We start from the raw sequence: 21,053 nt of genomic DNA on the forward strand, positions 1-21,053 counted from the left end.
GGCTAATTAAAACATGTCATAATTGAAACAACTTTTATTAAAAACACACAAATGCCAATTTACAGACTTTATTTCCTCACCTTCGAAGCCATTAAGCTTTCAAATCTGGAGACTTCAGTTATGTAATTATGAACTCTAGTCTTCATTTCTTCTTTTTCACGTACTGCTTCTTCTAGTTCAGTAGTGACTGTCTAAAGACATTACATGAAAACTGAATAGTTTATTAAAATAAAATATACTAAAGTACGCATGCCTGTGAAGTGCCCTATATTTTTCTTTATTCTGCTCTGGAGTTGTTCATTCAGTAAATCCGATTTCCATACACCACCCTGTTAAATTCTACATTGATCAGGACATGGAGGTGAATAAACAACAGAGAATGGATTTTAATTGGCAGGCCACAACTTTATTTAACAAAACACTTGGGAAATGGTGTTATGCCCCCGTTTTCACATACCACTTATTTCACTGGATTCAATTTGGAAGAGTTTAAACAGGCAAGGGCGGAGGGGATAAGAGCCAACCAGCTAGCCCATTCTTACATCCCCAGCCAATCTAAAGGCAGTTTGCCCCTGGGGAGAAGGAGGACAGCCCCCACCCTGTGAACATCCATTAAAGTTCTTTCAAGATCCCTCCCCTTTTGACTATAGGGGAGTGGCATTTTCCCTACTTTCTCAGTTGAGTAATCTGAAGCAGAGAGGGAGGAGTGACCTAAGCAACAGACTCTTATTGTTACTTTCACAAGGTCTCCGTTTACACAGTTTTCAAATTAATGCTCATGACTCAAAAATCAGAAGATTAACAAAGTGGCTGAAACTTAGACTGAACCACAACCAGAAAGAATTTTTTTGTGAAGCGTCTAAATTAGCATTTGTTATTGTGCTGGTTAATTCAAACTAACTAGGAATCAATTAACTGGAGTTACAACACAACCAAAAGCTTTAGTCAGATAATTTGAGTTCTATTAATATATCCTATGACCCAATGTTTTGCAAGTTAAAAAAAACAAAAACAAAAATTTGTTTAGAACTTTTTTTTATACTTCAGTAATCCATATCCAGATTTATTTTACAATTAAAAATAATGTTTTTCTTAATGGAGAATGAAGCATTCACAAGGTTTAAAAAAAATCTTAATGGTTTTGAAAAGAACTTTTTGAGCAAACTCAAACACTATGCCATAGAATCATAGAATATCAGGGTTGGAAGGAACCTCAGGAGATCATGTAGTCCAACTCCCTGCTCAAAGCAGGACCAATCCCCAATTTTTGCCCCAGATCCCTAAATGGCCCCCTCAAGGATTGAACTCACAACCCTGGGTTTAGCAGGCCAATGCTCAAACCACTGAGCTAACCCTCCCCCCATCTTTCTTACTGATTTAATTATGACCATCATATTTATGCTTGATGCCTGATGCTTGAACCCCAGGATGCACAAAATTTGAAAGACACTGATGCACCAAAAGGTCAGTCAAACCTGATGAGTTCCTTAAACTGTCTCCATTTTACATGTAGACAGGTGGATTAACATTCTTCTTTAATTCACAAGACCACCTTCTGAAGTGTAATTATTACATGGCATGTCTTAAAAGCCAATGGTGCATTAAGAAAATAAGCATATTCTCAAAGTGTTAGAAGTTAATTCAGTGTGGGTCCTCTGATGGACACAATCAGTCCAACAAGATGGGTTTTCATCTACAGTGCATTTGAAGAGGTACAAGTAACAAATAAAAACTTAAATTTCAGCCTAAAAATACATTTTCAAAGAGCTAGGATTGCCTGAGACAGAAAGAGTTTAGAATGGAAAGTCCATCTCTATTTTAACTATAATGTTTCACGTATGACAATGGTGTAATAAAATAATAATAATGTGCATGCTGAAAGCTCACTGCTATACATGTTGGCCTTTTTCTACACACATTGAAGGACACTGCCATGTGATAAGGGGTTTATTCCTATCAAAGGTGTGGGGAAAATTATGCATGTAAATGCCGCACATGTCAATGGGAGAACAAACCTTTTGGTACTTGAGAGGAGAATATAAGAATTGAATGCATTTTGATTCCACAGGTGACCAAATAAATGAACAAGTTCTTACATTTGCAGATATTTAAATTCAGCCTAAATATGTTCATTTCAACTCAACTGTTCTTAATATTCTAGTATTAACAAGAATGCAGAACAGCAAAATATTCAAAATGCATAATAGACTATAGCAGTTTTGGATTTAGTAATACATGCAGACAAAATACAAGTAATCTCTGATGCAGAGATGGTATTATCCTAAAAATAAAAAAAAATACAAGTAATCTCTGATGCAGAGATGGTATTATCCTAAAAAAGTGAATGGGGGGTCGGGGGGGGGGGGGGGCAGGGCTTGAGCTGCTCGGGGCCCTAAGCAATTGCTTACGCCTAACACCAGCTCTGCTTTGGTGTACTTCATTATCAGGCACTACTTTCATACCTGGTTTTCTCTGGTCATTATCGCTAGATCATCTTGTAATCTTCTGTTTTCCTTCAGAGCCATTTCCTTCACTCTTCCTGTTTCTGCAAGCTCTACCTGAGATGCATCAAGCTGGCGACGGAGACTAGCTATCTCCCGATCTCTGTTACTCAGCGCCTCCTTTAGTTGGCTATCAAATGGGTGATTTTGAAAACCTTAAATAAAATTTCCCTTCTTGCATTATAGCATATACTGCTTCAAAATGTTAGATAAGCTCTGAATATACAAAAGCTTTAGGAACAACTTACTAATTTATTTATTGTTCGGAAGGTAACTATAAACCAGTGATATTCAGACCTCAGTAGTTCAAGAGCCAAATTAGCAATCAACATTACACAAAAGAGCCATGGTAGTGTGAATTTATTGTTTCATTTACTACTTATATATAATATAAAATAATATATTATTCTCACAGCAAAATCACTGACCAAATATTCTACAATTGGTTTATAACATAGTAAAAGGTTTCAGAGCGGCAGCCATGTTAGTCTGTATCCGCAAAAAGAACAGCGGTACTTGTGGCACCTTAGAGACTAACAAATTTATTAGAGCATAAGCTTTCGTGAGCTACAGCTCACTTCATCGGATGCATAGAATGGATTCCATTCTAATAAATTTGTTAGTCTCTAACATAGTAAAAGCATCTTGACTGGTTAATAATGAACTCGCACAGTGTTTTAATATCATGTGCTGCAAAGAGCCACAGGAGACACATTAAAGAGCCACCTGTGGCTCCCAAACCTCAGTCTGAGTATCACTGTTATAAACAAATTACCACTACATGGATCTTGTGCCCCCATGTGTGATGGATTAAAATTTGCATAGCTCAGAGTAAATTGTCGAACTGCCTACCAGCATAAAGTGCTTAACTGCTTGTTGTGGCTTGGGCAAGTCATCACTGAAGCATGTAGAACTGTTGACGATTGGGCGAAACGTAATTAAAACTGGTGGGTGTAACTGCCGTCCTTCATGTAAGATGGCTGTAAGTAGATCTGGACAGGAATTTTCTAACAGTTTTTCCACTGGAAAATACTGATTCATCTACCCAAAACTTCTCCTTTGAAAGCGGTGGTTTCAACAAAAAAAAACTTCTGTCAAGAAGGGTTCTCAGGACCAGGATGGAATTCCTGCTCAAAACCAGAGAAAGAGAGAGACTTCCACATGGTCCTCACCTAGGCTGCTGGTGGCATAAGCTAAGAAGATGCAAGTCATTGAATTAGGCACGATGGGGACTTGAACCTAGGTTTCCCACATCCCACTTGAGTGTCCTAATAATTCTCCTGTGAGTCTCTCTCTCTCTCTCCTGTTGGAGTGGTTCAACTTTGTATAAATAATTAAATATTTATTGGGTTAGAAAAAGAAAGATTGACTATAGCCCAGTGATCCGGGCACTTATCTGGTATGTGGGAGACGCAGGTTAAAGTCTCTGGTCCAATGAATATTTATTTATTTATACAAAGTGGAATGGCTCAACAGAAGAGACAGACTCATCTGGAACAGCCAATAATCTGGTAGTTAGGGCACTCACCTGAGATATGGAAGACCTAAGTTCAAGTCCCTGCTCTGCCTGGTTCTCCCATGTCTCTACATCCCAGGTGAGTGACAAAATCACCAAACTATGGGGGACAAAGAGGGGAAATGGATTTCAATTTTTTTTGAAGGGTCAGTTTCATCCCACTATGGAATAGGAAATTTTTCAAAATTGCTGAACTTCTTAGGAAAATTGTTTCCTATTCAGCAATAGCACAAGAAACAGTTAAGTTCCTTTGTAAAACAATAACAGCTCCCATCCCAAACACAGGCATGGCACTGCCCAAAACAAAGGCATACTTAAGGGCATTCAGGAATTTAAATTAAGTGAGTGGAGGGGGCTAGGCTGGGTATTGTTTCTAATAGAAGTTATGTGCATGTATGCGAGAGAGAAGCGGAGAATTGCTCCAATCCCTCAGACAGAAACAAACACCTATAGGATCTCTATCAAGCATTCTTAAAACTACAATACCCATCTGGTGAAGTTAAGAAACAGACTGACAGAGCCAGAAGGGTACCCAGAAGTCACCTACTACAAGACAGGCCCCACAAAGAAAATAACAGAACGCCACTAGCTGTCAACTTCAGCCCCCAACTAAAACCTCTCCAGTGCATCATCAAGGATCTACAACCTATCCTAAAGGATGATTCCCTTACTCTCACAGATCTTGGGAGACAGGCCAGTCCTCGCTTACAGACAGCCGCCCAACCTCAAGCAAATACTCACCAGCAACTACACATCACACAACAAAAACACTAACTCAGGAACCAAACCCTGCAACAAACCTCGGTGCCAACTCTGTCCACATATCTATTCAAGGGACACCATCATAGGACCTAACCACATCGCCACACTATCAGGGGCTTGTTCATCTGCACATCTACAAATGTGATATATGCCATCATGTGCCAGCAATGCCCCTCTGCGATGTACATTGGCCAAACCGGACAGTCTCTACGCAAAAGAATAAATGGACACAAATCTGACTTCAGGAATTGTAACATTAAAAAACCAGTTGGAGAACACTTCAACCTCCCTGGTCACTCAATAACAGACTTAAAAGTGGCAATTCTTCAACAAAAAAACTTCAAAAACAGACTCCAAAGTGAAACTGCAGAACTGGAATTAATTTGCAAACTGGACACCATCAAATTAGGCCTGAATAAAGACTGGGAGTGGATGGGTCATTACAAAATCTAATTTTACCATAATAATTTCCTCCTACTGTTACTCACACCTTCTTGTCAACTGTTTGAAATGGGTTACCCTCATTAACACTACAAAAGTGATTTTTCCTGCCTTGGTATTCTACTGTTAATTGAACTGTCTCATTAGACTGACCCCCCACTTGATGGGCAACTCCCATCTTTACATGTACTGTGTATATATATACACCTGCTACTGTATTTTCCAAATAAATTTGTTAGTCTCTAAGGTGCCACAAGGACTCCTCGTTGTTTTCAAAGAAACGAGAAAAAGCAGGAAGCCAGACACAGCCTGAACAAGCACTGACAGCATAGCTGAAAAAAACCTAGAGAAAGTTTCTGGGCTGAGCGCTGGCTGAAAGGGGCCTGGAGCAGTGAGAAAAAAAACACACTAATCTTTTCTAACTGCTGTTCTTCTCGATGCACTCCACATGTCCATTTCACTCTTGGTGTGAGTGTGTCTTGCACACCATTGTTGGAAAGGTTTCCCTCAGTGTTACCCGTTGGGGCAGCTCAAGTGCCCTCTATTACCGCACGCCACTATGTGCTGATATAAAAGGCCCAGCTGCCTCAGAGCTCTCTCAGAACCTTCTTGCCAAGTGGGCTGTGGAATAGATATGTGCAACACATCTCAAAGGAGAATAGTCACAAAAGGTCAGTAAACCTTTTTTATTTTGAGTGATTGCACATGTGCATTCCATTCTTGGTGACTCACAAACTGTAACGTAGGAGGAAGGATCAGAGTTCATGTACACAGACTGGAGTGCAACTCATCCAAATTTAGCATTTTCTCTGGCATACTGAATAATGGAATAACGGGATGCAAAGACGTGAACTGCCGCTCTACAAATGTCCTGGATAGGGACTTGCACAAGGAACACAGTTGAGGCTGCTTACAATTTTGTGGCATGTGCCAATAGTTTGGCAGCCAGGATTACCTGCCAGATCGTAACAAACATGAATGCATGAAGTTATCCAAAATGAAAGTCTCTGGAAAGAGACTGGGAGACTCTTCATTCTGTCTGGTATGACAACGAACAGTTGGGTTGACAAACAAAACTGTTTACTCCTGTCTATGTGGAATGCCAACGTTCTTCTAACATCTCAGGTGTGCAGATGATGTTTCTCTCTATTTTCATGAGATTTTGGGTAAAACATAGGTAAGTAAATTTTCTGATTAATATGAAAATTAGATATCACTTTAAGGACGTAAACAAGATTGTATAAGGCAGTTTGGATGTCAGAGCATCCTGGAAACTGGAATCCCCTCTGCATCCCATCAAAACACCTGTTTAGCATCCCCTGGGGATGTCATGGAGAAAGCATTAATGCAGAAGCAGAAGGAGGGGGAGGTCTACGTATATAACCCCAATTCTTCTTTCTCTGCAGGTCCTGCCAAGGAGCAGCAGCAGAGTAATGGTGGGTCTGCTGTGGGAAGAAGTGCTTTCTGGGTGGGGCTGGAGCATAGAACCCCAGACACTTTAGAGTTGCCCTAAAGTCTTTCAAGCCCTGGAGCTTAGGGTCAGTTTTCCCCAAAAACAGCAAGGATCCTTCAAAGTCTGTTGGACCTCCTATGTAAGCCTTAAGGTTTGCAGCCATGAGCTCTTGCACGTACCCACTGCACAAGCCATGGATCTAGCCGCAAAGTCCACAGCATCCAACACAGCCTGCAGTGAAAAATCTAGCTACAGATTTCCCCTCTTCAGCTAACGAGAACTCTTGCCTAGTGTCCTCTGGCAGCACGTCTCTAACCTTTAAAATGGAGTCCCAAACATTAAAATCATATTGACCCAATAGCGCTTGCTGGTTGGCAATCCTGAGTTGCAATCTCTCAGTTAAATAAACTTTTCTACCAAATAAATCTTTCTTTTTTTTTGGCATCATTTGATTTGGGGGTCGCCCTTTGTTGTCCTTGCCATTCCCTTTCACTCGTCGCAGACACCACCAGAGCCCAGAGGAATGAGAATATAAGTATTCAGACCCCTGGGAAGGCACATCGTACTTACATTTGGCCCTTCTTGAGGTAGGGGGAAGGGATAAAGGGATCTGCCAGAGAGCCTTAATAGGGTCCATAATTGCCTCGTTAATAGGTAAGGCCACTCTCGAAGGCCCTGCTCTGGCCAAAATATCAACCAGGCAGTGTGAGGATTCTTTAACCTCCTCCATCTGGATCTCCAGGCTTAAGGCCACCCTCTTTAACAACTCTTGGGGGGATCTTATAGTCATCTGGAGGAGGCCCTCTGAGAAGATTACAGGAAAGCAGGAAGAGGTGGACAGCCCAGGCTGAGGCTACTCTTCCTCCACTAGTTTTCCAGCAAGGTCCTCGTGAACCACCTCTTGCTGCTCAGTACCAGGCTCAGGAACAGGCAATAACTGGTGAGTAACTTGCCCCATCCCTCTCCGAGGACACAGAACACGAATGTCTCACGTATTACCTAGAAACTGGAGGAAACTGAACAGATTCCAATAAGGCCAGTGGACTGGTGGTGGGTAATGAATCTGAATACGAGCTTCCATTAAACACTTGAGTAGCTTGAGTGTGGGTCGCTCATGGGCATTGGCCTAGCGCAAGAGAAGCCAGGCTTGAAGCCGAGTGACCAAGGCATTTCTCAGTACCAAGTAACAGAAAAAAAACCCATCTGTGTTCTAAAAAGAACACTTATGTTATCTACACTATTAACTAAGCAAAAACGCTTTAAATCTAGAAAACTAACTATGATTCATTTACAATGAACACACAGATCACTTGCTAAGACAAGACAAGCAATTCTAATGATCATCATGGGCGATAAGAAGGAACTAAAGGAGCTTGGGGGGCGGCTGGGCGCTTTATACCAGTGCACAGTGATGTGCAGCAGCAGACGGTGCTCAAGCTGCCCCGATAGGTACCACTAAGGGAAAAATTTTCAATGACTGAACAGGGAGTACGCACATCAAAAATGGAATACACATGTGCAAATCACTGAAAGAAGCTAAAATAAACTGTCTCCTGTTTGAGTCCTTCTGGGTTCAGGGAAACAGGACTTTGTACATTCTTTGTAAATAAAAAGAATTGCATCAAATTTACCTGACTCCATCATCAATTCCTCCTCCTAATGATAACCACCTGCAGGACCCTGGACTTCAGCTAAGTGCTCAGGTCATAAGGGGCACCAGGGTTTTCAAATGACGAGTTGCTGCCTCTTTCCAGTTCTTTTTAAAAAATTACACACATGCAGACTGGAAATAAGGTGTAATTTTTTTAAGTAGTGAGAGTAATTAATGATTGGAACTATATATGGAATCATGGTGGATTCTCCATCACTAACAATATTTTAATCGAGGTTTGATGTTTTCCTAAAAAGATATACTCTAGGAAGTATTTTTGGGAAATTCTATGGCCTCTGTTATACAGGAGGTCAGACCAGATGACCATAATGGACTCTTCAGGCTTTGGTATCTATGAGAAAACACACACACAGATCTGAAGATCACAGTGATTGATAATCTGGTAAGCATATATACCCTACCGTCAAGGAACAGGAATTACTCTTATTTATTTGTATTCTGATAGTGGCTACAATAAGTTAGCTACTGCCCACACAGAGGAAGACAATTCCTCTTCCAAACAACTCTCAATCTAAAAAGGCCACAATCAAAGAGTGAAGGACAGGGACAAAACCCACAATAAAAATATACATTATATATTTCTATTGTAACCTATATATACACCTACATAAGCACATACACACATACACATACTTATATATATATAGCTTTTCTCCACAGATGTTTCATATACCAATGCACCAAAACTCCAGTTAAGCTGACCTTCAAATAAAATGTTTAACCTTTAAAAAAAAAATGTCAGCAGTTAACTGAAGAAATGTCTGAAAGGTGACAACTAAAAAAGGATCAGCTGAAGCCTATATCAGAAAAAGAAACAAAGAAGGTAGTTTACTTGTCTTTGGAACTCATCTGTAGGGACCCCTTGATGCCAACTGGCAGAGTGCATAGGGGGCTCATAGGGTTTTACAGTGATTCCCTGGGTCAGATGTATGCACAATAATTCACCGAAGGGAGGCATGTAAGATTTCTAGCAAGAGCCAGTAGCCCACTGGTTGACATAATCATCGTGAAATGTGTGTGCATATAATATTTGAGTTATGCATCTATACAGAAAATTATGGTCTTAAGGTCTTGGAGTTAAGGGAGATCACCAGGAAGTGACATACCTTGGAAAAGTTCCTTTCAGGCAGGAGATAGCAGACACCTATCGCCCTGTCTGGTCATTTGCGTATTTTATGCCTCAGAGTTATGCCTATTTGTGTACTGAGCCACAGGCTAAATCTACAAGACAGGAAGTCTACAAGATGACACAAACAGCAGGGGGTGTCCTGTTTATGAATAAAACAACAGATGGGACTGGTATATCTTCAGGGTGTGGGGAAAGGGCAAAGAAACACAATGAAATCCTTCACCAAGCAGGTAAGCTGACAGTGCATCTGTCTGATGAAAGAAGAGTCATAGCCTAACCTGTCTGTAAAGCGTTGTAGAGTTTGGCTCACCCAAAATCCTTGCAAGACATAAAAGTATCTAGTGAATTAAGTTTAGGATCTAGAATGCATGTTATGATTCTATTTTATATGTAAACAATTGTTTCCAATACTACTACTTGCTATTACTTGAATCTCTATGCTCTGTTAATTAAACTTATACTTGATTTCATTATAAACATACATAAATTCTGTGCGTTAAGCCGAGTGGTGATCTGAGGTAGAACTGGTAACCTGGGGACTACTGTTTCTTTGGAAGCAGCAAATCTGTGAATACTGCAAGTGTCCCATGGATCGGGGTGAGACACTCCAGGATGACACTCAGCGGACTCAAGGATAGGGTATGTCAATCGCTAACCTAGAGGGTGACAGTGGGGCCAGCAAGGCCTAGAGGGGAATGTTTGTGTTGCAAATGGCTGGAGGAGCTGGGGAGCTAACTCATGACAGGCACAAACAAAGCTTCCTCACACTAAAGACAGATGGTTGAGAGGTGCCTCACAACCCTGGGAGCCCCCAGGAATTGTCAGACATATATGCCCTGCTGATTGGGGGAGAGTTGCATGGTTTAAAACAGATCTGTAAAACACTAAGGCACTAGATTCAAAATGGTAATCTCTATGCTATTATATTTTGGAGAAAAACATTTTCTATCTGCATTATTACCAGTTTTATAACATATAAGAGCTATTTTGACATTATTTGAGAAGAACAGACTCAGCAAGAGATTTCCTTAAATATGAGAAGATAACAAAGAAGTGAAGAAAAACACAAGGCAATAAATTCTATTAAAGGTTTCTGACAAACAAAGATTGGCAGCCTTTTAATATTTATTTGGACTTCTATTTTCCAGAGGAGGTTATGAATTGAATTGTTGGTGAATTAGACATAATGATGTAATTACAATAGTTCAATATGATTTACATTGTTCCATATTGTTTTATAGTTTTCAATACTTTATATATTTTATCACAATTGCTTGTGGATTTTGTGGACATTAGTTTAAATATGTAAAACTTTACGGACAACAGAAATAAAGAATGAATTTTGAAAATAATAAATTAAATAGCTCAGTAATTTGATTTGTATGAAATGGGGAACATATAGAGGTATTTGCATACATTAGTAATGATTGTTTATTTAAAAGCACTCTAAAGCTTAGGCATCCAGTAAGGTGCCTCAATTATTTTGCAAGTGTTCCATGTATGCTTAAATAGATAGTCATATCCTCAGGTCTCCCTACTAACTATCTGCTTCCATCTAAGCACACTGTACTCTGCATTCTATCAACTAGATGTGCAGTTGTTATGCTCTAATGCTGCAGTTTTACCTTAAAAAGTGACTTTGTAAAAATGGCCTGATGGCTATCTTGAGTAGTTTTAGATAAAGAGAACGTTTCTAACTGATAGCCCCACAAACCCACCCAGTAGGAGTTCAAACCCAATATAATGAAGATAAAAGTCAAAACAAAACTGAGTTAAGTTATGCTCTCTTTATGGAGTACAGGTTTGTGAAGGTTCAAGTAGAACACAGGAGTTTGTTCAGTGCAATAGATCAACCATACGACTAAACATGAGAAGTTTTATTTATGAAGTAGTAAATACAGTGAATGGGGAATAACAGTTTAAGTTGGATCATTCCTCTCCTATGTATCTTCCGTGGCCTAATGGCTGGCAGACTGATCACTCAAGTGCTAATAAGGCCAACATTATCAGTAAACAACAACAACATTTGATATTTCTATCAGATATGGGCCTGAACAGACCCACATATCAAAATATACTTGATCTATGGGGAAGTTCAGATCTGGTACCAAACTTTGGTACCTCTATAAAGGAACAAACCAAAACCTACATCCAAACATCCCTGTGATTTGGGAAAATCTGGCTCTGGATCCAAGCTTTATGGTTCAGGACTATCACTAATTTCTACAGTAACTTCCATCCAAAAGGATCCCAAATCACTTTACAAACTGTAGATACAGAAATCATTCATCCAACATTGAAATGCAGTCACTACTGGGATAGAACAGATCAACTGTTTAACAGCACACAACACTACATAGCAATTCTATACCAGTAGTAAGGAGGGATATTCAATGTAACTAAAACTGTACAAGTAATTTAGGAAGGCAGAATTAATTACGTCACCAATAATGGAGAGTCTGCAGGCCAAATTATGCCCCCTCGTGATATCTGAACAACACTTACAACTAAGGGGGAATATAGAACAGCACAACCCCATGTTTACAAAGTCACTGTAACTTAGGGCTTGTCTACACTACCACACAGGGTTGATCTAAGATACGCAACTTCAGCTACGTGAAGAGCGTAGTTGAAGTCAACGTACTTAGATCTACTAACCACGGTGTCTTCACTGTGGTAAGTCGACCCCTGACGCCCTCCAGTTGACTCCGCTTGCGCTTCTCATTCTGGTGGAGTACCGGAATCGACGGGAGCGCTCAGCGGTAGATTTATCGCGTCTATACTAGACGCGATAAATCGACCCCCGCTGGATCGATCGCTGTCTGCCGATCCAGCGGGTAGTGTAGACAAGCCCTTAGAAGTGCAAGTTAAGTGCTACTTATAGAAAAATTAAATGCACAGAAGTTTAATTACCCAGATAAACAATTGCTATTGCCACTTTTAATCCTCACCATCCACTAGCCCCACATCTACAGTATTTGAGGGGAAGTGTCTTCTGCAACGAGATATATTTTTTCCACAATGTAAATCATACTGCCCTGTTTGATACCATATATAATTAAGTATATGTCACCAAAAATACAATAAGAGCCTGGCAGCTAGTGCTTTTATTCTGAAGACGACATTGATCTTAGGAAAATAAAACCAACAGAAAATCATCTCAGTGATTACTTACTTTACGGAAGACTCCAGTTCTGACAGAGTTAGTCTGAAATTAGCAATTGTTTTTTCCTGTGAAATAAATATGAAATTTATATTACATATTATGCTGCAAAATACCCAGAATAATTCAAACTGGGCATAATTTACTTTAAAGTAGCATTTATAAAAGCTTTAATTTACTATTCAGCAATAGGTAACTGGGTTTTTTAAATGTTCAAATTTCCAAACTTCTTACAATAAAAATGAAACTTAGGACTAATTTGAAGTTTGTAGAAGAAGGATATCTAGCAGTTAAGATAAATGACTGGGAGTCAGTAGATGCAGGTTCTATCACTGGTAGTGCAAGAGCTTAGGCGCCACTTAAATCTTTAAACACAGGGCCTAAGCAATACAAAGGCCTTCTGCATCACAACAAAATCTTGCCCTAATTTTTGTGTACCGCTGTGAGATCCTCAGATGGAAGTTACTAATCAAGTGCAATACACTAAGTAGTTAGTGTACATACCTTGTTAGCTAAGTTGTCATCTAAACATGCAATTCTTTCTGTCTTTTCATCTACAGTTTCCTGAAGACTGTCCTTTTCCTTATCCAGGACACTAATGGTACTTCTGAGCACATTCACGGTCTCATCCTGTGAAGAGCTCTTATGGTTTAACCTATCTGTAAGAGAAGAAATGGGTGTTTTTGTTGGTTTAAATATAGAAAATCAATGCAAAAAAGAAAATGAAGTGATTACCTATTTTCTCCTCTAGCTTTGCAATTTCCTCTTGAGCTGATTGAAGTTCATCCTTTTTAAGAGAGGATTGGTGCTGAAGATCTTCAAGGGACCGATGTAGTTGTTCATTTAATAGCCTGAGAAATCAACAGTCAGTGGAAAACACAAGACTTTAATCTTTCAGATACATTCTTTGATCAAACTATCAAAGAATTAGAGAAACTGAAAGGATTATCTAAGAGCATCGCTTTGTGGGATTGTTTTGATCAGCCAAAGTTATTTTCATCATCTTAATAAACCAGAACAAATGCAAATAATAAAACCAAAATGCCAGTTTTGCAAGAGGAAAAAAATAAGTGGCCTGATTTTGAAAGTAGAGCAGCAACTAGAAATCCCACTGACGTCAACAGGAGCTTTTCTTTATTTAAAAAAAAAATAAGTCTATAGTATTTGTTTTGTAGAAAGACATTGCTGTAAGCCAACATTGAGCAGAACAAAATCTTGATTGATGCAGTAATAACTGACACATTTAAATTTGTACTATAGGCTGAAAGATTTACAATATCCGTATTGATCTTACCCTCTCCATAAAAAGCAGTTATACCATTTTCAGTTATAATTATGCGGAATTTATTAAACAAGAATTTTTCACCTCAATGAGGACTTCTCTCACTGTTTTATTGACAAGCACATTTTACTTTCTGAAGATTTTCAAGAAAATTATCTACCAGTACAGGCATTCTCAAAACTTTACCAGTTTAACAGTGACCTGTATACACATCCCTCTCTGTTTGTACCAAGCAACTCTATGCAACTACAGCACTTGCTTAGATAGAATACTAGTACTGGGGAAGTATTTAGTGATTTTTAACCATTCTGCTTGTGGCACAATCCTGGAGGGTGGCTCCTGTGTCAAGCAGGAGATATCCTCTTCATTTTCATCTGTTTTTAATGGCATCCAGTCTCCTCTTTGCAATGAGGAGCCACAGATATCTGGAGGAGAAATTGAAAGCAAGGCGGTGGGGTCAGCTGTCTGAACCACCACTAAATGCGCTAGGGACCAGTTTCCAAATGGTCATGTTAGTAATACGTCACAGAAGCACGGTACTGACTTTATAGTTAAAAGCTAGATCGAGTGTTCTATTGTAAGTCTTATTTTCATACACTCCTCTGACCTTTTGATCTGAGTGAGCAATTTGTTTAAAATTTCTCTGCGTAATTCTACATGGAATTTTTTTCCCCAGATAATTTCATTTAAAAAAAGATTACATATTTGTTCCGCAACTGTTGTTCTTCAAGATGTGTTGCCTTCCACTTCAGGTGCCTGCATGCCCAGGAACGGGAGCCAGAAAACTTTTTCCCATAGCAGTACTGGTTAAGGCAGCACATGCACCCTCCATATGCTCATGCTGTTAGCCCAGTGTATAAAGGAGTGGAGATGCCTTGATCCCCACTCAGTTCCTCCACACCAGAAGCCAGTGCTTGCTGTGACTCCAGTGTAGGGGGAAGGTGGGAGGAGTATGGAATGGACAAATGCAACACATCTTGAAGAACACAGCAAACAGGTATGTAACCATATTTTCTTTGAGTGCTTGCACATTTCCATTCCACTTCAGGTGACATACAAACAGTCCCAGATGGAGCAGGGAATCAGAGTTTACCTCAACAAAGACTGCAGCACCACTCTCCCAAATATAGCATCATCCCTCAAGGCCTGGGAGAAAGCATAATGAGCAGTGAGCGTATGAACAGATGACAAGTGGCAGCCCTGCAAACACCACTCATGGAAACATAACTCAGGAAAGCAGCTGAATGTGCCTGAGCTTAGAGAGTGCACTAAAGCTCTTTGAGGTAATTAAATGTTGGCAATCTCATAGCACAGACAAATTCAGGAGGAGATCTAGGAAAAGATATTCTGAAATAATGGTTTTTCTTTTCATCCTATCAGCAAAGGATATGAATAACTGAAGAGATGTCCTAAACTCTTTAGTCCCATCCAGGTAGAAAGCCAAAGCCCTGCGAATGTCCAAAGTATAGAGATTTTTCTTATTTTTGTGTGAGGTTTCAGAAAAAATAGTTGGCAAGTATTATAGTCTGATTCAAATAAACATCTGAAACCACTAGTGAGAAATTTGGGATGTGGATACAAACCAACTTTGTCCTAGTAAGATACCGTATAACGAGGGTCAGCCTGAAGTTCTGCAACTCTTCCGGTTGAAGTAATAGCTACCAGGAATGCCACCTTCATCCAGAGATGAGACAATGAGCATGTAGCTATAGGTTTGAAAGAGGGTTCCATTAAAACAGAGAGAACCAAATATAGATCCCAGGGTGGAGCTGGGTCCCTAACAGGTGGGAAAAGCCTGTTCAAACCCTTCAAAAACCTAATAGTCACAGGGCTGGAGAACAGATCTCCCATCTGTAGAAGAGTGAAATGCAGAGATAACAGTCAGATAAACCCTGAGGGAACTGACTGAGACACTTTTTTCCTGTAAGTGAAGAAGGTAATCCAGAATACACTGAATAGGAGCCAGTGATGGAGAGGTATCTTTCTTCTGGGAACACAAAAAACCTCTTTTATTCCATGAGATAAGTGTATCAGGTGGAAGGCTTTCTGCTGTTCAGACAAATGCTCTCCACTGCAGCAGAACAGATAAAATACACCTCATTGCTTGGGTGCTCCATTATTGACTCCACAGGAGGCTAAGAGAGTTGGGATACAGAGCCTGGCCCTGTAAAATTATGTCCAGAATCCGGGGAATGGTAATGGGATCTCAAATGGACAGCTTCAACGTGTCCGAGAATCAGTGCTGAAAAAGCCAGGCTACCGTGATCAAAATTAGAACAGCATGATCTTGTCTGAGTTGGCCCAGGACTCTCAGCAGCATAGGGATTGGGGAAAGCATAAATAAGTTTTCCCTTCTAGGAGACCACAAAGGTGTCCAAAATGGACCCTGGGCTGAGACTTGTCCTTGAATAAAACTAGTGACACTTCCTGTTCAGTCAAGTGTTGAACAGGTCCATTTCTGGTATACCAAAAAAATTGACTTTGCTAAATTGGGTCTGAGGGACCATTCATGATCTCCGCTGAATGACCTGCTGAGATGGTCTGCTGGAAAGTTCTGAGATCCAGGAAGATGAGATGCTTTGAGGGTAATCTTGTTCTCGATGCAAAGGGACAGAGCTTCAGTATTTCTTGCCAAAGGGATTTCCCTGTTTGTTGAGGTAAACCATTGCAACAATGTTGTATGTGAGCACTTGTATAGAACAGCCTGCAATATGGGCAGGAACACTTGACAGGCCAGACAAATAACTCAGAGCTACCTGACGTTGATCTGTAGAAAGAGGTCCTGATCAGTCTACAGACCTTGTGTCTGAAAGCTCCCTAGATGTGCTCCCCAACTGAGGAACGAAGCATCTGTGACTAAGGTCACACAAGGCAGAATTGGAGCAAATGGAACTCCACTACATACACTGGCAGGGTCCATTCACCAGTCCAGGCAAGACAGAATAGTTGCAGGAACAGTTGAGTCTGCATTTTGAGTAGATGATGAGAGACACACTTCAACAACTTCTGCAGGACTCTGAGGTGAATTGTGCATGTATTATACGCAAGCTGCCATGTGACCTAGAAGTTTCAGGCAGTTCCTTTCTATTGTACAAAGATATAACTTTAATTCTTTGCAAATGTTGAATATTGCTTGAAATTTGGCCTGAGGCAAATAAGCTCTTCCTGATGTCAAGTCAAGAAGAACTCTTATAAATTCAATTCTCTGTACACGGAGAAGAACTGATTTGTCTTTGTTGATCATCAGGCCAAACAAACAAAATAGGGATCAGATCTTCTCGATGGCTTCCTTCACTTGCTGTCTGGAATGACCTAAGACCAACCAATCATCCAGATATAGACAGACCTGGATTTTTGTCTTCCTGTGATGTGCCGCCCCTACCGACTGCACTTTGTGAAGACTCAGGGGGCTGATAATAGACCAAAAGAACGGAGCATAAACTGATAATGCACACTTGCTACTACAAACCTTAAGGACATTTGGTGACTGTGATGAATGACCATGTGGAAATAGTCACCCTTTAACCCAGGGGCAGTGAACCAATAGTTGAGTTTGGGAATGGATAACAAAAGATAGGGTAAACATATGAAACTTTATCTTTATGTACTTTTTGAGATTTGGCAGTCTAAAATAAGTCTGAGGCCTCGCTTTGACTTGGGGATGAGAAAATGAGAGCTTTATAAGTAGGCTGAGAACATTTTACATCATTAATATTTTCATCATTTAAGAAAAGATTTAAGAAAACAAAGATGTTTTTGTAACTTGCAATTTTTCTGCACACATAATAAAGTAGAAAGTTTAACATACTGAGAAAAAAAAGCCTAATTCAGCACAAGGTGTGGGATGCAAAAGTAATATTTAAATAAACATAAGCTATAACAGGCCCCAAAGAGTCTATTCCTGAGCTTCAGCTGTCTATGTCTCTCCGACTCCCATTCCATCTTCTGGATCCTCCTCCAAATATCCCAACTGCCCTGCCTTCCACATAACATCTTCATTCCCTCCCACATGCCCCGACTACTCCCACAAAGACCATTGCCCAACACACCACATTTTCCTCTTCCACAAAATATCCCCCTTTGCAACATTTAATCTACCCCAGGCCCCTCCTCCCAAGAAAATATCCCAGTTCCACAATTCTACTCAAAACAAGCTCCAGCTCCCCAGTAGTCTCCTTCTGTGTCCGCTGATATACTCCTATTCCCCTCATGGTCCCACATTAACACTTTGTCTACCCCCCACAACCTCTAAGCCCTCCTGTTATTCCAACACAACCTCCAGACACTCAAAGGGAGCTCCCATCCCAGACAAGCCTAAATAGCTCACCATGCTCCTGCTAGCCTCAATAGGCTTAAGGATAGCATGAGGGGACATGAGAAGACTCTGCTCCTGAGCTCCAGATGGCCACAGCTCTAGTATCAGAGGGGTAGCTGTGTTATTCTGTATCCACAAAAACAACAAGGAGTCTGGTGGCACCTTAAAGACTAACAGATTTATTTGGGCATAAGTTTTCATGGGTAAAAACCCCCACTTCTTACAGGTCTAGTGCTGCTCTCCCAATGGTCAATAACATCCCAGCTGCCTCAGCTTGTCTGGGCTCTGCTCCAATGGTAGCAACATTGAAAGCACTACTGCAAACAGGGCCCCAGGCAGTTATCAGAGTATTGACTTATCTTATACTCCAGCTAAATCAGTAGTACCTATAGTGGGAGTATGAGTGTAGTCAAAACAATGACATGAGGGAAATTTTAGAACAATAAGCCTAGTCACTTGTCAATATAGACTGGCTCTCTGGGAGATTAGTAAGTAAGGCCAAATTTGTCAAAACTGCAGACATAAAATTAGATTTCAGTGAAATCTAAAGAGTTACACCAGTCTGAAAGTGGCATAATCCAGGCCCAATGTTCCAGTCTGTGAGGGCTTTCATCTCCACCCTAAGGAAATGCATGTGCAGCATCTGTTAGAAACTTCATTTTCCTCCATGATCATACCTAGGGAACACAGTTGTTGGGAAAAAATGAAATAATTCTGAGGGCAGGAAAATTTTAAGAGATCAACCCTGACTACTGCCTTGTTTATAGACTTGAGATTGGAACTCCAAAGTACAGGCAGAGTAACACACGTAGATGGGGGAAATTACCCCATTATAGAAATTTTAAAACTTTTTTTTTAAAAACTTAACAAATGCGTTTAGTAGCATTTCTTCTCAAATTGCACCTAGCAACCTTCACTATAACTTAGTGAACTTTTCAGTTTTGGTATTTTCGTTACTCTAACTTAGTATAACAAGTGATTGACTCTGTACAAAGATTTTCACAGCTTCAGGAGTTTGTGTCTTTTCGTGTTGGCAATAAGATTATCTTTCATTTGCAATTGGCACTTTAAAAATATTATTATATTTGCTCACTATACAACTACACTGGTAGCCCAAGAGAATCTAGAGTACCTTTTCCTACTAGTGTTTTCTTGTCAGTGCAAGACAAACAATAGCAGGATATTTGAAAAACATTTTATGAAAGTGTTACCATGAGTTATCTATCTCTGTCATGTTAACCTATGACAAAATTGTATGTTAACTGCTATAACTGGACACAAAATTTTAAGCTAAACTTACTGAAGTGAGCATAACTCAGCTTTAAATTGTGAAGAGTTATCAGATGTCTGGGCAAGTTTATAAGACTTTGATTTTAATTCATCTTCCAGAGAGTTTATTCTTTCTTTCAGTACAGAGATTGTACTCTTCAGTTCAAACTGCTGTGTTTCAAACTGTAATTAAAAAAAAAAAACAAAGAAGTTGTGGAATTACAGTGGAATGATTTTACTTAAAAGAAAATATAAGGGTTTTAAAAAGCCACTTGGGTGAGAAAGAACTTCTGTTAGAAGTTTACTCACTAACATGTTACTTACCCCACAAATCGTGTTTTCCAGTTCTGTGATGTTACGCTCCATCTTTGATTTCTCAAAGGCAGTTGCCTCCTGCTGGACCTGACATGGAAAAGAAATACAGAATTACTTGTAACTGTAAGTAATTTTTTAGACTGGAGTATGACTTAAGATGGCGATGCTCTTTGCATAATATAAAGTTCTAAAAGAAAAAAAGCCTTATCTTCATATGTACATAGAATCATAGAATATCAGGGTTGGAAGGGACCCCAGAAGGTCATCTAGTCCAACCCCCTGCTCAAAGCAGGACCAATTCCCAGTTAAATCATCCCAGCCAGGGCTTTGTCAAGCCTGACCTTAAAAACCTCTAAGGAAGGAGATTCTACCACCTCCCTAGGTAACTCATTCCAGTGTTTCACCACCCTCTTAGTGAAAAAGTTTTTCCTAATATCCAATCTAAACCTCCCCCACTGCAACATGATTGGAGCAAAGAACAACGAACTCCAGAGCTTCAAGACCTGAACAAACAATAACATAGGTACAATACGTTTCTCATGATTTTGTGAGATGTCTTTAAATCTCTGTATGATTCAACCATTGGAAGAATTTAACAGAAAAAGTAAATTTCCTTTTCCCTTATGAAATAATCTCTGGTGGGTTGCTATAGAGAGATTACAAAACCAAAGCAATGCCAGATATGGTAAGGTAAGACATCAGAATTAAAAGCTATTTTCTAAAAGGCATTGTCAAGGTTTAAAGTAATTTTTAAAATCTGTTTTCATTTGTTACAAACACAACCTTGGAAGCTTGAAGCTTAAGGTCTGCTTACAAATCAAACTGATCTTTCCCCAGTTCAGCATTGCACCATTATTTGCTGTTAAAGCACCTTTATCTACCTTCTGATTTCTATATATGAGTATTGTGATTTCATTAGACAAGCTTGTGCACTTCCTCAGAAACCTGTGGATAATGGTTCGTACATTTCTCTTTATCAAGAGAGCAGTGGCTCTGGTCTGATTTCCCCTTCTTCACAGACTTGCTTTGTATAAATGGTATACCCAAACCAGACTCCTTCCATCCCTTGCTGCTGCTGCTTTTCTCATTTTGGGGAAGCCACTTGGGACTAAAGAATTGGAAAACATGCCTTACAGTGATTGTTAAGCAAAGAGATTCAAGGAACTCAAAGAAGATAAAGGAGAGAGACTTGGTCACAGTCTATAAGTACCTACATAGGGAACAAATATTTGATA

At 39.8% G+C, this 21,053-nt stretch overlaps 1 protein-coding gene across 4 annotated transcripts in view; it reads right to left on the bottom strand.

Moving 5' to 3' along the window:
- CEP135 (centrosomal protein 135) overlaps nucleotides 1-21,053 on the bottom strand; it is a 107,823-nt gene that overhangs the window by 29,069 nt on the left and 57,701 nt on the right. For all 4 annotated transcript variants that reach the window (XM_073341984.2, XM_078852530.1, XM_073341979.2 and 1 more), the window contains 7 exons: nucleotides 19,828-19,905; nucleotides 19,535-19,686; nucleotides 13,373-13,488; nucleotides 13,142-13,296; nucleotides 12,650-12,705; nucleotides 2,463-2,631; nucleotides 81-191 (listed from right to left, as the gene is read on the bottom strand). In XM_073341984.2, coding sequence (XP_073198085.1) covers nucleotides 81-191; nucleotides 2,463-2,631; nucleotides 12,650-12,705; nucleotides 13,142-13,296; nucleotides 13,373-13,488; nucleotides 19,535-19,686; nucleotides 19,828-19,905 — 837 coding nt within the window. The remainder of the gene's footprint in view (nucleotides 1-80; nucleotides 192-2,462; nucleotides 2,632-12,649; nucleotides 12,706-13,141; nucleotides 13,297-13,372; nucleotides 13,489-19,534; nucleotides 19,687-19,827; nucleotides 19,906-21,053) is intronic.

The sequence above is a fragment of the Lepidochelys kempii genome, chromosome 4 (genome assembly GCF_965140285.1).
Source record: "Lepidochelys kempii isolate rLepKem1 chromosome 4, rLepKem1.hap1, whole genome shotgun sequence".
Taxonomy (NCBI): domain Eukaryota; kingdom Metazoa; phylum Chordata; order Testudines; family Cheloniidae; genus Lepidochelys; species Lepidochelys kempii.